At 38.3% G+C, this 14,394-nt stretch overlaps 1 protein-coding gene across 1 annotated transcript in view; it reads right to left on the bottom strand.

Moving 5' to 3' along the window:
* Positions 1–14,394, bottom strand: part of vat1l (vesicle amine transport 1-like) — a 55,372-nt gene that overhangs the window by 4,361 nt on the left and 36,617 nt on the right. The window contains exons 8-9 of the mRNA XM_079597836.1: positions 8,402–8,485; positions 3,900–6,172 (exon numbers count right to left, since the gene is read on the bottom strand). Of these exons, the coding sequence (XP_079453962.1) occupies positions 6,074–6,172; positions 8,402–8,485 (183 nt within the window). The 3' untranslated portion in view covers positions 3,900–6,073. The remainder of the gene's footprint in view (positions 1–3,899; positions 6,173–8,401; positions 8,486–14,394) is intronic.

Here is a 14,394-nt window from a genome sequence, read left to right as displayed (position 1 = left end):
AAGAGAAAATTATATTTCTATGGCTAGATTGGATAGGTTCTATTGTTTTAAATATAATTTTAACGTTATTAAGAAATGCGAGATTTTGCCTAGTGGGTTTTCTGATCACAGTCTAGTAATCTGTAGTGTTTTCATTACTAATATAAAGTCTAAGAGTGCCTATTGGCACTTTAATACTTCTTTGCTACAGGACAATTTTTTTAAAGAGGTTGTTATTTATTTTTGGAAACAGTTCAGTTCTAGGAAAAAGGATTTTTCTTCCCTACAACAATGGTGGGATCATGGGAAAAAAGAGATACAGCAACTGTGCCGTCAGTACACTCTCAACGTATCCAAGGACATCTCCCAATCAATGAAAACCTTAGAGATTGAAATAGTGGAACTGCAGAATTTGGTAGAGTCCACAGGAAATCGAGGACATATTGAGCTCCTCAAAGCTAAAAAGAGAACTCTGGATGACCTGTTAGGCATCAGAGCACAGGGAGCCTTGATCCGCTCACGTTTTCAGAGTGCAGTAGAGATGGATGGCCCAACTAAATTCTTCTTCGGTTTGGAAAAGAAGAATGGTCAAAGCAGACTTATACATTCTTTATACTCATTGGAGGGTGTGGAAATGGTGGAGCCTAAGGAAATTAGAAAAAGAGCTGTATTGTTTTATTCTGAGCTTTACAAAAGTGAACATACAGAGGAAGATGAGCTGGCCAGTTCCTTTTATATGGGTTTGCCTAAGGTTCCAGATGAGACCAATTCTTGGCTTGAGAGGCCGCTTTCAGCATCTGAACTGCATGTTGCTCTGCGGAGCATGGATTGCGGTAAGGCCCCGGGAATTGATGGTCTACCAATTGAGTTTTATAAAACGTTTTGGTCAGTGCTGGGGGGTGATTTGCTGTCTGTGCTCAATGATAGTCTGGCCGGAGGGTTGCTACCTTTGAGCTGCAGGAGGGCAGTCATTACCCTGTTACCCAAAAAAGGTGATTTAAAAGAAATAAAGAACTGGCGCCCAGTTTCACTTTTGTGCTCTGATTTAAAGCTCTTTTCTAAAGCTTTGGCCACTAGGTTGAGGGAGGCAGTTGGGCAGGTTATTCATCGTGATCAAACTTACTGTGTGCCTAACAGGTCTATATTTGATAATGTTTATCTAATTCGGGATATTTTGGACGTCTCTAGGCTATTGGATATAGACACTGGTCTCATTTCTCTAGATCAGGAAAAGGCATTTGACCGGGTTGAACACAGCTATCTCTGGCGCACGCTAGAGGAGTTCGGGTTCAGCTCTGGTTTTATTGCCATGATTAGGGTTTTGTACCAGGATGTTGAGAGTGTACTGAAAATTAATGGTGGTCTTAGTGCTCCTTTAAAAATTAACAGGGGTATTAGACAAGGTTGTGCACTTTCAGGAATGTTGTATACTCTTGCCATTGAACCTTTATTGGTTAAGATTAGAGAAAGCATTGAAGGTTGGACTATACCTTGCTCTGGAGCTAATTTTAAGTTGTCTGCATATGCAGATGATATTATTGTTTTGGTTAAAGGGCAGAATGATGTTGATCTTCTTAAAGATATTTTTAACAAATTTGGCACAATTTCTTCAGCCAAAATTAATTGGTCCAAAAGTGAAGCCATAGTAAGTGGTAAATGGTCCCATGGTCTTCCCAAACTACCAGGTGGTTTGTCCTGGAAAAGAGATGGGTTAAAATATTTAGGAGTATATGTTGGCAGCGATTCAATGTTAAGTAAAAATTGGGAAGGAGTTTTAGAAAAAGTAAAGGGGCGATTGGAAAAATGGAAATGGCTTTTGCCAAAAATGTCTTTTAGAGGGAGGGTTGTAATAATTAATAACCTAGTGGCTTCAGTTTTGTGGCATCGTTTGGCATGCATTGATCCCCCAAATGGACTTTTGAGTAAAATTCAAGCAAGTATGGTGGACTTTTTTTGGAGCACTTTTCATTGGATACCACAGAGCATACTTTTTCTACCCAGAGATGAAGGAGGACAAGGACTTATCCATTTGCCCAGCAGGGGGGCAGCCTTTCGACTTCTTTTTATTCAAAGGTATCTCACAGGACCTAAGGATCTAGTCTGGAGAAAAGTGGCTGATGTTATTTTTGATCAAGCTGGCAGACTGGGATTGAACTCTGCTTTGTTTTTGATGGACTTAAGTAAGCTGCAGTGCAACGGACTGACTCCTTTTTATAAGGGACTTTTTAAAGTTTGGGACTTATTTGAAAAACGGAGGCTGGAGGCGACTTCCTCGTTGTACTGGCTTTTGGAGGAACCGCTTGTACATGGAGCTCGGTTTGATGTCACTTGTGAAGTTACACCTGGACTGCTTTATTGCTTAGTTACCACTAAGACACTAAAACTGCATAATTTGTTGGATATTGCTGGTGCTGGTTTAAATAATGCTCAGTCCGTGGCCACACATCTAGGTGTGCGGTCGGTACGACATGTTGAAAAAATATTGGACCTTTTTAAACAGAAATTCACATTGGAAGAAAATAATCTGATAATTGAATTTTATAATGGGAAACTGGTACCTAATAATACAGATCCTTTTCCAAGTATTTGTATTAGTCCTAATCTCAAAGGACTGTCTGGACCTTTTCTGAACCTGAGGGGTTTACAAGGGTTAAGTTTGCAGGAGGTTCAGAGTAAAGTTTTGTATAAATGTCTTGTAAAGGTTTTAAATAAAGCAAACTTAAAAGAACGTAGTGATACAGTGTGGAGAGAGAAATTGGGTCTAGATGATGAATTTAAACCTGTTTGGAGAGTTTTATACAAACCACCAATTGAAAAACGCACAGGTGATATTCAATGGAGAGTTTTGCACGGCGCAGTTGCTGTAAATGCATTTGTGAGCGTAATTAATCCCAATGTATCAAGTGATTGTCCTTTTTGTAAAACGAGGGAGACAATTTTTCATTGTTTTTTAGAATGTTCAAGACTGTATGATATGTTTTGTTTTCTTGATGCTCTTTTCTTGAATTTTGGGGAGATTTTCTCTTCTAAGATTTGGATTCTTGGACCCAAATATAGTGTGGCGCAAAGAATAAAAAGCCAATTGTTGAATTTTTTAATTGGGCAAGCCAAACTTGCTGTTTACTTAACCAGGAAAAACAAAATGGAAGGTAGAGAAGGACAACCTGTGGTTATTGTCTTTAAAAATATGGTGAAAGCAAGGGTTATGTTTGATTTCAAGTTCTATAAACTAATGAATGATTTAGAAAGTTTTTTGCATAAATGGTGTTGTAATGGAGCTATTTGTGCAGTTGAAGAAGAAATGTTGATCTTTACTACCCTGTTACAATAGGTCTTGATTTTTGCACATCTTTATTGTTTTTTTAGATAATGTGTAATTCGATGTTTTGCTGACGTTGTAATGTTATAAATAAAGTGTGTTGAAAACTCAACTCTCTCTCTCTCTCTCTCTCTCTCTCTCTCTCACACACACACACACTCTCTCTCTCTCTCTCTCTCTCTCTCTCACACACACACACACGCTCGCTCGGACATACACACACCAAAATGTGATCTGAGATGAACAAAAGGTAACACAGATGCCTGTGCAGAACTCAAACACACACACACACACACACACACACTCTCTCTCTCTCTCTCTCTCTCTCTCTCTCACACACACACACACACACACTCTCTCTCTCTCTCTCTCTCTCTCTCACACACACACACACACACACTCTCTCTCTCTCTCTCTCTCTCTCTCACACACACACACACACGCTCGCTCGGACATACACACACCAGAATGTGATCTGAGATGAACAAAAGGTAACACAGATGCCTGTGCAGAACTCAAACACACACACACACACACTCTCTCTCTCTCTCTCTCTCTCTCTCACACACACACACACTCTCTCTCTCTCTCTCTCTCTCACACACACACACACACACACACACGCTCGCTCGGACATACACCTAACAATGGCATGTGAATATAGATAATTTATGGCATTATTTTAATAGAAGAATATTTTTGTACAAATAAAGTTTGTCCATATCACACTGTTTTTATGTACTTGTCTTTCTTTGTGTTCACCGTGTTACTCATACGTGAATCATATTTGAGCTATATTTAAAAAAATTGCACCTGTCAGAGAAATATACCATATTACAATTTTTCCCCCTATTATTATTTTTTAATTTAGGTGACGTGAAGAAACATTCCAGGTTTATGCCGAGTTAGACACGTTCCTGGTTCAACATATTTTGTTGATCGTGGAGCAACATTACTTTCTGAAAATGTAGTCCTAACCCTATCCCACCCCTAAACCCAACTCTAAAACCAGAGGGAACTGGTGAACAACACTGATGTAGAAGCTCCTAACCCTGGGTTTAAGCCCCAAAACTGTAAGCAAAACCCTCAAATCTGAATCTGGAATATTGATCGAGTGAAACGAGTGAAATCAGGCTCTGTGCTCACGTTTACAGCATCCGTGGCATAATGTTGATTACCACAAACAATCATTTCTACTCGTCTCTCCTTTTCTTTACAAAAAACACCAATCTGGGTTACAGCGAGACTCATAATGGATGTGAAAAGGGCCAATCTGTAAACGTTAAAATAATCACTTACATAAATGTAAAACCTATAACCCTACGATATCTATAAACATGTAAACAGCTTCATAGCTCGAATATCAGAATAGTAATGCAAGTGCTTTTATCAAATTATAAGCTTCACATTTCTGCTTTGAAATCCTCTAAAAACTGGCCCCATTGACCTCCTTTGTGTGAGCTTCACTGTAAGCTTGATATATATAATTCAAGTAAAGAGTCAAAATGATTTTTTGTGATAATTAACATTATGCCACAAAAAACGTGGTCCACAGGGATAGTTCACACAAAAATTCTGTTATAGTTTTCTCACCCTTATGTCTTTCCAAACCTGTATGACAAAAAATTTAATATTTTGAGAAATGACTAAGTTTTTTTTTTTTTGTCCGTACAATGGAAGTAATTGGTTGCTAACATTCTTCAAAAAAGACTAAAATAACAGGCATATGCTCTACCAACCGTAGAAAAAAAAGTGCAACACACAATATAAACCGACTATATTGTTCTGCCAGCTTTTATCATTCCGACATTCTTCAAAAAATATGTTCTTGTGTGTTCCGCAGAAGAAAGAATGTCGTGGAGGTTTGGAAGGACATGAGGCCGAGTAAATGATGAGAGAATTTACGTTTTTGGGGTATTCGTCCCTTTCATTTGTAGTGAATATTCCTTTATTGTGAGCAACATTACAACAACTATTTTCCGTAAAGGAATAGTTCACTTAAAAATGAAACTTTTGTCAACATTTACTCACCCTCAAACCTGTATGGATCTCTTTCTTCTGTTGAACACAAAGGAAGATATTTTGAAGAATGTTGGAAACCAGACAGTTGGACCGCATTGACTTCCATATTATTTTTCCTACTATTGAACTCAATGGGGTCCAACTGTCTGGTTACCGACATTCTTCAACAAATCATCTTCTTTTGTGTTCAACAGAAGAAAGACATTCATACAGGTTTGAGGGTGAGTAAATGTTGACAAAAGTTTAATTTTTAAGTGAACTATTCCTTTAATAAACACTTGATGGTAAATTGCCCACTGAGGTAAAAGTCATAAGAAGACACTTGAAGATTTAAAGTCACTTATATCAGTGAGAGTCATACTATCAATCCTACTATCCGTGTTTCAAACTGCAGTTCCTTATAAAGTCACCGGCAAATGCTGCAATTCATTCACTTACTAAAACAATTTGTGTCTTTGCAAGTGTTAATCCTGGACTTTCTGTCAATGCACTGATAGACAGGGCCAAATAAAACATCCGAAAGGCTGCAAAAGGCATTCAAGAAAAGTCAATCCTATAATAACATTTGGCCTGAAACACAATTCAACACTGCATTAAGTAACATTTAACAGCACAGTTAGTGTTTTGGGGCATTTCTGACTGCATTGTCCAAAAGATACAGAAGCAAACACATGACACAGACATACGGTTCACATCGGCACGGGGTCAGAGAGCTGAGCTCCGGGTCATGGCAGTCTCTGGTCGTGTCGGCGGTCACTGGATGAAGGGCATTCGCTCCTTGTTGTCGATGTCTCCCTCCTGTTCCTCTTCCTCCTCTCCTGCTTCACTGGTCTCTGTGCTGTCATTGGCCATCTGGAAGAGACATGGGAAATCATTGTGTTTTCATTCACACAGGCTGACCGTCTGAAGGTCCAGATCTCGACTGCTGCAATCAAAAGATTGAAATCAAACATTCTGGTGGAAGAGTGACCTTTGACCTCTTTGATGTGTATATTTTAACTCCGTGAAGCACTTTGTGACCCTTTTGTCTGTGAAAAGTGCTATAGAAATAAAGATTACTTACTTAGACCAGACGCATGACGTAAATTTCTCTTTAAAAATGATTGTTTTAGACTTCGAATTCATGAACGGTGTTTTGTTTTGCCCTATCAGGGGTTCCCAAACTTTTCCATGACAAGGCCCCCCTTGCAGGATGTGTTATTGAACCCATCGACAATACTACGGCAAATGTAGAAATAAATAAATAAAACATCTGTGAACATCAGATTATGTGATGGTGTTTGATACCAGCCAATCAGAAAGATTATAGAGATGCACCGATTACAATTTTCCAGGCCGATTCCGATTTTTCATTGAGTTTGACCCGCCGATACAGATTTTAGCCGATTACGATTTTATTTTTCTAACCACTTTTCTAAGCACACACAAATATTTATTTTCTATATATTATTTTTTTTATAAAACACCATATACTTTTACCCAAACTGAATAATAAAAACAAGTTTAAATGGGTAAATTTTCTATAAATGTTTTTGAGTCTTTCTTTTCTTTTCATAGCTCCTCCAGTTCTTGTTAAAACACACTAGACATGCAAATAATGTGCATTTTAGGCACTTTTTGTGTGAAATCATATTTATTTTGTCCATCAAAAGTGTGCTTTCACTTTAATTGAGCGTGAGCCGCTCACGTTTGCGCCGTAATTCACGAGTTTCCTATATCTGCGTTTCGTGTGCACGTGTGATTCTGGTGTTAATCATGCGGCGCCCGAGTGCATTTGACCGGCATAAAATCTTGATCAGCCGGTCGCCTAATCTCTAATATTAGCATTAAAAGTATAGTGTTCAGATAGGCTATGCGACAAATTATTCTAATGCTATTTCATTACAATTCTCATAATAATATACGTGTTTTTTTTTTCTTACACTTGCTGCGCCCCCCTGGCGGCCCACTGGGCAGCCCCCCCTTTGAAAACCCCGGCTCTAACCTCTGCGCTCGTAAACACATCATGCGTCGGGTCAGAGGTCACTCGTCATGCGTCGGGTCAGAGGTCACTCGTCATGCGTCGGGTCAGAGGTCACTCGTCATGCGTCGGGTCAGAGGTCACTCGTCATGCGTCGGGTCAGAGGTCACTCGTCATGCGTCGGGTCAGAGGTCACTCTTCCGCCGGAACTAGACTCTCTTATGGCCGTTACTAGAAGCCAGTGATATATAAGTTATAAATATGGATATTTTTCTTACAAAAACGCATTCCTTTGCTTCAGAAGGCCTTTATTAACTGGACCCGTATGGATTACTTTTATGATGGATGGATGTGCTTTTTTTGGCTTCAAAATCTCTATTCACTCTTGGAAGAGCCAGGATATGTTTTGATATAACTCTGATTGTGTTTGGATAAAGAAAGAAAGTCATATACACCTAGGACAGCTTGAAGGCATGTAAATTATGGGATAATTTTCATTTATGGGTGAACTATCCCTTCAAGGGTCCTGAGTTATGAGCAACAGTTTAGACATGATCAGTTGTTTCTTCTTCTAAAACCTTCCATTTTTAAGGAGAAACATCTAAGATGCAGCAGATCAAAAAATCAACAGACACACACACACACACACACACACACACACACACACACACACACACACACACACACACACCCATGAGATTTCATGAGAACACACTGTTGTACGCCACTATTTCCACTATTTATGACTTTCCTCTGAGAACAGCGTCATAAGGCACGGTCTCCATGGAAACTGCTGAGGTGATGTCACCTGACTCGAGAATCAGTGTCACAATATCATTTTTTGTTCCTTCTAAACAGGTGCATTATTCAAATCTGTCTTTGTACTTCATGAAAGAACATTTATTTTCTCTCTCACACTCTTGGAGAGTGTGTACACTGAATATATATATTTAAAAAAAAAATGCTGGAAAAATGAACAATGCAAGACATTATGAAAACAGAAAAATGAAAAGGCAGCACCAATAGCTGACATGATAATTATAATGTTTTGCACATAATGTTTTGCTTGCCTTACAACACTAGTCTAAACTCAAAGGCAGGTTTTCAGATGACTCACTCACCAAAGGCGTAGGAGACTTTTCCACATCCAAAATGAGCTTCCCGATGTTTCCTCTGTCATGGATTCTCTGCATGGCTTCCTTCACCTACAGGTTCACATAACAAATCACATAAAAAAAAAAAAAAAAAAGTAAAACAAATGTGCTTTTGCTCATATGAAGTGATGCTTAAGCTCCATATTGACTCGTGTCACTGTCAAGTGTGTAACACCACAGACAAGACTAAAGAGGGCAGCAGAGTCACAATCAGCAATCAAACTAATGTAATCTACTTCCTCACTAGACAGACAGACAGATAGATAGACCGATAGATAGATAGATAGATAGATAGATAGATAGATAGATAGATAGATAGATAGACAGACAGACAGATAGATGTCAGACAGAGACAGACAGACAGATAGATACATAGATAGATAGATGTCAGACAGACAGATATATAGATGATAGACAGACAGACAAACAGACAGATAGATAGATGTCAGACAGACAGACAGACAGACAGACAGACAGATAGATAGACAGATAGATGTCAGACAGAGACAGACAGACAGATGTCAGACAGACACATAGATAGATAGATGTCAGACAGACAGATATATAGATGATAGACAGACAGACAGACACATAGATAGACACATAGATAGATGACAGACAGACAGACAGACAGACAGACAGACAGACAGATAGATAGACAGATAGACAGATAGATAGATAGATAGATATAGATAGATAGATAGATAGATAGATAGATAGATAGATAGATGTCAGACAGACAGACAGACAGACAGACAGATAGACAGACAGACAGATGTCAGACAGAGACAAACAGACAGACAGACAGACAGATAGATAGATAGATAGATAGATAGATAGATAGATAGATAGATAGATAGATAGATAGATAGATAGATGACAGACAGATAGATAGATGACAGACAGACAGACAGATAGATAGATGTCAGACAGACAGATATATAGATGATAGACAGACAGACAGACACATAGATAGATAGATAGATAGATGACAGACAGACAGACAGATAGATATATAGATAGATAGATGACAGACAGATAGATAGATAGATAGATAGATAGATAGATAGATAGATAGATAGATAGATAGATAGATAGATGACAGACAGACACATAGATAGATGACAGACAGACAGACAGACAGACAGACAGACAGACAGACAGACAGACAGACAGACAGATAGATAGATAGATAGATAGATAGATAGATAGATAGATAGATAGATAGATAGATAGATAGATAGATAGATAGATAGATAGATAGATAGATAGAGCGAGCGAGCTGTGATATTTTTATAGTAAACTGCCAAATGTCAAGATGGAGATGTAGCTTCTAACACCAGGATAATGAGCTACACTAACACAGCTGGTGCCCTTTCAAACAAAGGTGCAATTAGCTAGGCTTGTCTAAAACTTGTATGGTACCTTTAATAAGATCTGAGGATGAAAAGGTTATTTTTACTGGTCAGACATTGATCAAATTAAATACAAGATAATGTGAGTTAATAAAGATTGGTATTCACAGGACATCGGAAAGTTTTTTTTTTTTTGAAAGTGCAAGTAAGCCAAATGTTTCTTTAACTAGGAAAATGTATCAACAGTAGGAGTAAAATTAATTTACATTGGATCAAAATAAAGCATAAAAACAACACAAAAAACTGCACGGCACCGACGTGACAGTATTATGCAATATGAACAGTGTTGTCAAGGGCTACTTTTCAGTTGTTGCCACAGGTAAAAAAAATATTTTCACGCCCGTAAGTGTGATTTTGGCGCTCCAACACCCCCCAAAACACCCCCCAGAGTCCCAGACGTACAAATTCAGTAGATAATTCGGCCGTCTTAAGGAGAAAATCGCATCGGGCTATTTTTCGGGCTACTTTTGTTGCACAGACCTGGCAACCCTGAATATGAACCTGTGCCCACAGGTTATGTGGGGGATGCATGATATATGTCCACATCTTGTAAAGTGACTGTTAACTGGATGAATCAGCAAATGAATAAACATGCCAGCTGCTAGTCAGGGCCTTAACAGTCCCTGGCATCAGCTTTCTAAAGTCAAAATGACAAAAACAATGAATAAAATATTCGTTTCAAACCACTGGATTGTAATAATACATAAAATTTCAAAATGTCATGGGCATAAACAGTTAACTGCCTTTTAAAATATGTTTTTCATCCACAGTCTCGACCTACAGCAACCTAGTGTCTTGCTCAAAGGCAAACGTCTGTAATCCTGGAGAGACGGTGGCATCCTTCACACCACAAATCCTTATTATAAACCAAAAGTGTCTTGAGTATGTTACAGCTAACCTTTTAAAACATATTTTTGTAAGCAAATAATTGCTAGGGTTTCATGTTCAGATAAGCACTGATAAAAAGTGCCACAAGTGTCCGTTCAAGGACCGTTAACATTAACAATGCAAGTTAAAGGGATAGTTCACTTTGAAATTAAATTTTGGTATGTTTAGCTTACCTGAAGTGCATCCAAGATGTAGGTGTCTTTGTCTCCGCAGTAGTTTCAATTTTGATATTTTTAGGTCAAACCGTTCTTGTCTGTCAGTCATATAATGCAGGTATATAGGTACTGTCTCCAAAAGCATGCAGAGGTGTCTCTAATAGCATGCAGAGAAAAGTCCAAATTAAAAAATTCCCCATCGTAAGTGCACATTGATGGCATAAGCTCACGCAAACTCATCCGGGAGTGTTGAGTTTTCACTTTTTCCCAATTTGTAAGCCTTCTATCTTGACACACTACTTGCTTCATTGTTCAGGTCAATCAAAGGCATACGTTGAGCCGTACAGCCAATCACACGCGTTTCTGCTGAGTTTAAAAATGCAACGGCCAATCGAAGGCGGTTAGATTAGTTTCCGGGGAAGAAATCCAGTGTAAACAGATCAGTTGAACGTCATTGTGTAAAAGAGATAAAAACGATATAAATACTACGATTTTATCAGACAAACCGCTTGTTTCGTGTCTTATGCCATCAATGTGCACTTACGATGGGAAATTTTTTTATTTGGACTTTTCTCTGCATGCTTTTGTAGACAGTACCTATATACCTGCATTATATGACTGACAGATGGTTTGACCTAAAAATATCAAAATTGAAACTACTGCGGAGACAAAGACACCTACATCTTGGATGCACTTCAGGTAAGCTAAAACATACCAAAATTTAATTTCAAAGTGAACTATCCCTTTAACAGTCTCTGTAAGAGCATCATCGATACCTTTATTCAGGTGATACCATCTTGAAAAGCACCGGCTTTATGCGGATAGAGTCTGGAAAAAACATGCCTTCTGTCTCAAACACTCATTATCGTTTCCATCACTGTATATCGCTCCAGCTGTCAGTTTGGCCATGCATGCTCATCAATCTTCAGACTCACTTCACTTTACTGTCAATTCCTTACGAAACCATCATAAGATTACAGTTCTCAGATGGGAGTATTACACTCATAGGGCACTGCCATCATACACTTATTTCATAAGATGATTTTAAACTGTATTATAGAATTGTTAATGGTACTTGTTAAAGGGGTGCTGTTAGTGTAATGTTGCTGTTTGAGCATAAACAACATCTGCAAAGTTACAACGCAAAGAAAGATAATTTATTTTAAAGAAATTCCTTTTTAAGGACTTCAACAAACGGCTGGTAGGGACTACACGACATTCCTCCTGGGTTGGTGACATCATGAACCATAAAATTTACATAAACCCCGCCCCCAAAACACGATTTATAGATTATCAAGACAGAATTTGCTAATCAATGACTAGAAGATAACTACACAAAAGCTACATAAATTCACCAACTAACCATTCAGAAATGTTGTCCACATGTTGTCACTTCTTTTTGAGTCTTCTCCATCTTTCTGACTTCGGTTTGAACAATTTTCAGTGCATGTCTGTGTGAGGTAAAAGGACACGAGCTGTTGAAGCTCCGCCCTCTGTGCCGGGAGCAGCGGCTCATTTGCATTTAAAGAGACAGACACAAAAACGGTGCGTTTTTGCTCACCCTCAATGTGATTTTAACATGCTATATAAAAATATCTGTGGGGTATTTTGAGCTAAAACTTCACATACATATTTATTTTACATCTTGTGAAAAGGGAATTATACCACCCCTTTAAGACCTGCTATACTATTAAACTTCTGCATGTAACTCATCTCAAAAACACCTAAGCTTTAAAGGCAAAGAACACAGGGATTTAATTATTTAATGCCACTGGTGTTCGAGTAATATGTCTAAGTACGGATATCATCCCTTCCCGCACTCTCTTCCCATTAAACGTCAAGGGTCATTTCTCCAGTCGTGCCCCTCAGATTCAGCTTCATTTCACCGGTATTGCAAATATGTGGAGGGCTTGATTGTGTCTGAATGAGTCACAGTGGTCATGCAGGATTGGAGGCAATAAAACGCATCAGTGGAAAGATCGCCTCAATATTTCCCCAGAGGCACAGAATACAGTCACTGAGGAGTTTCAGCACAAATCGAATGTTCAAAGTCTCACAAATATTCATTTCTAAATAATTTCTTCACGTAGAAACGTAAAAAAAAAAAACGTTCTTCACGCCATGTCAGACTTCATAATATTTAATTATAATATAATTAGTTCTTCCAGCATCAAGGTCTTATTATATCAAGGAATTAAATAATTAAAGGATTTAAAGAAATTTAAGGGAATAAAGGAAAGGAAAGAAAAAATAGAATTGTGTTTTGAAATATTTGGAAATAATATATTTATTTTAAATATGCACACATTCACTCTTAATCGTACACCTAATATGTTAAAAAAAAACTCTTCTGCTAATGTTTCTGGTCACGTTTAGTTATGAATCACTCGAATGACCGTACATAAATTATAGCCTACATTTTCAATTCAAAACGACCAAAAAGGTTGAGAGTAGTTTGCATTACTGGATATTACTGTCCATAATATTTCATTATACTGTTGTCAAATGTTTTTCATCCAACCTCGCAGTCTTGGCTTCTGTGAACAGTAAAGCCCCCCTTCTTTAATTTGATTGGCCATCGCAACCGTTTTGGTATTCGTCTATTTTTTCTCCCTTTTTTCCATCGCATATCAGCTTGGAGAGGCATTACTGTTTCATACGGTACTACACCACACAGAGGTACAAGTAGTACAGTATCTCCCACTAATAAAGCATAAATAGCATCTAACAACTATTTACACTTAGTGCAAGGAAAATAGCTTTTTTCACTTTGTGTGAACAGCATCTATCGCTATTTGTGTATCGCTATAAGTGTAAATGGCATTTAACGCTATTGCAAATAGCCTCTGCCATAATGTTATTCCAGACTCCTCTTGTGAGAACAATTCTCCCCAATCTGTACCCTGAACTAGTTCATTATCGCAGAGACAAAAGGTGACCTCAGATCAGTTTAGGTTGGCACTGGATCTCACCCTCAGGAATTCCCCTCCCGAACACTGAAGTCATGGGAGTCTGACCCTCGCTCTCAAATAATACTCCAATAACACACCTGGCCAAGAGCTGCACTAAACCGGAACAGATGGACCACGTTGGTCAATTATTAAAAATGAACATCATTAAATTGAAATTCACTAGCATTCATTGCAGTACTAAATAAAATCGAAGGCTTTTTAAGCAGTAAAACAATTTCTAAGCTATCTTAATATAAATGAGCAGTCGTTGGACAGCACATGCTGTGACTAAGAAACTGCTCTGAACTATTTCATTTTCAAGCGTGATCCATGGAGCGACCCTGCATTAGTGTGTTCCCTGGTGTTATGTGGCAGTTTGAGCCGGGTGCCGCCACAGCTTGCGAAGACTATTAGCTTCTTGTCAGACACATCATAACAAGTCTCTGACTATCAGGCTCGTTCGGTTCAGCCGTTTGAATATAATGATCTGGGTTACTCTTTAACTTAAATCAAAGGTACGCTGCTCACAGGAAAAAAAAAAGGAAATATCA

This window comes from Phoxinus phoxinus (assembly GCF_949152265.1).
Source record: "Phoxinus phoxinus genome assembly, chromosome: 2".
Taxonomy (NCBI): domain Eukaryota; kingdom Metazoa; phylum Chordata; class Actinopteri; order Cypriniformes; family Leuciscidae; genus Phoxinus; species Phoxinus phoxinus.
The sequence above is the reverse complement of the archived record's forward strand: the minus strand, read 5'-3'. Positions and strand labels throughout refer to the sequence as shown.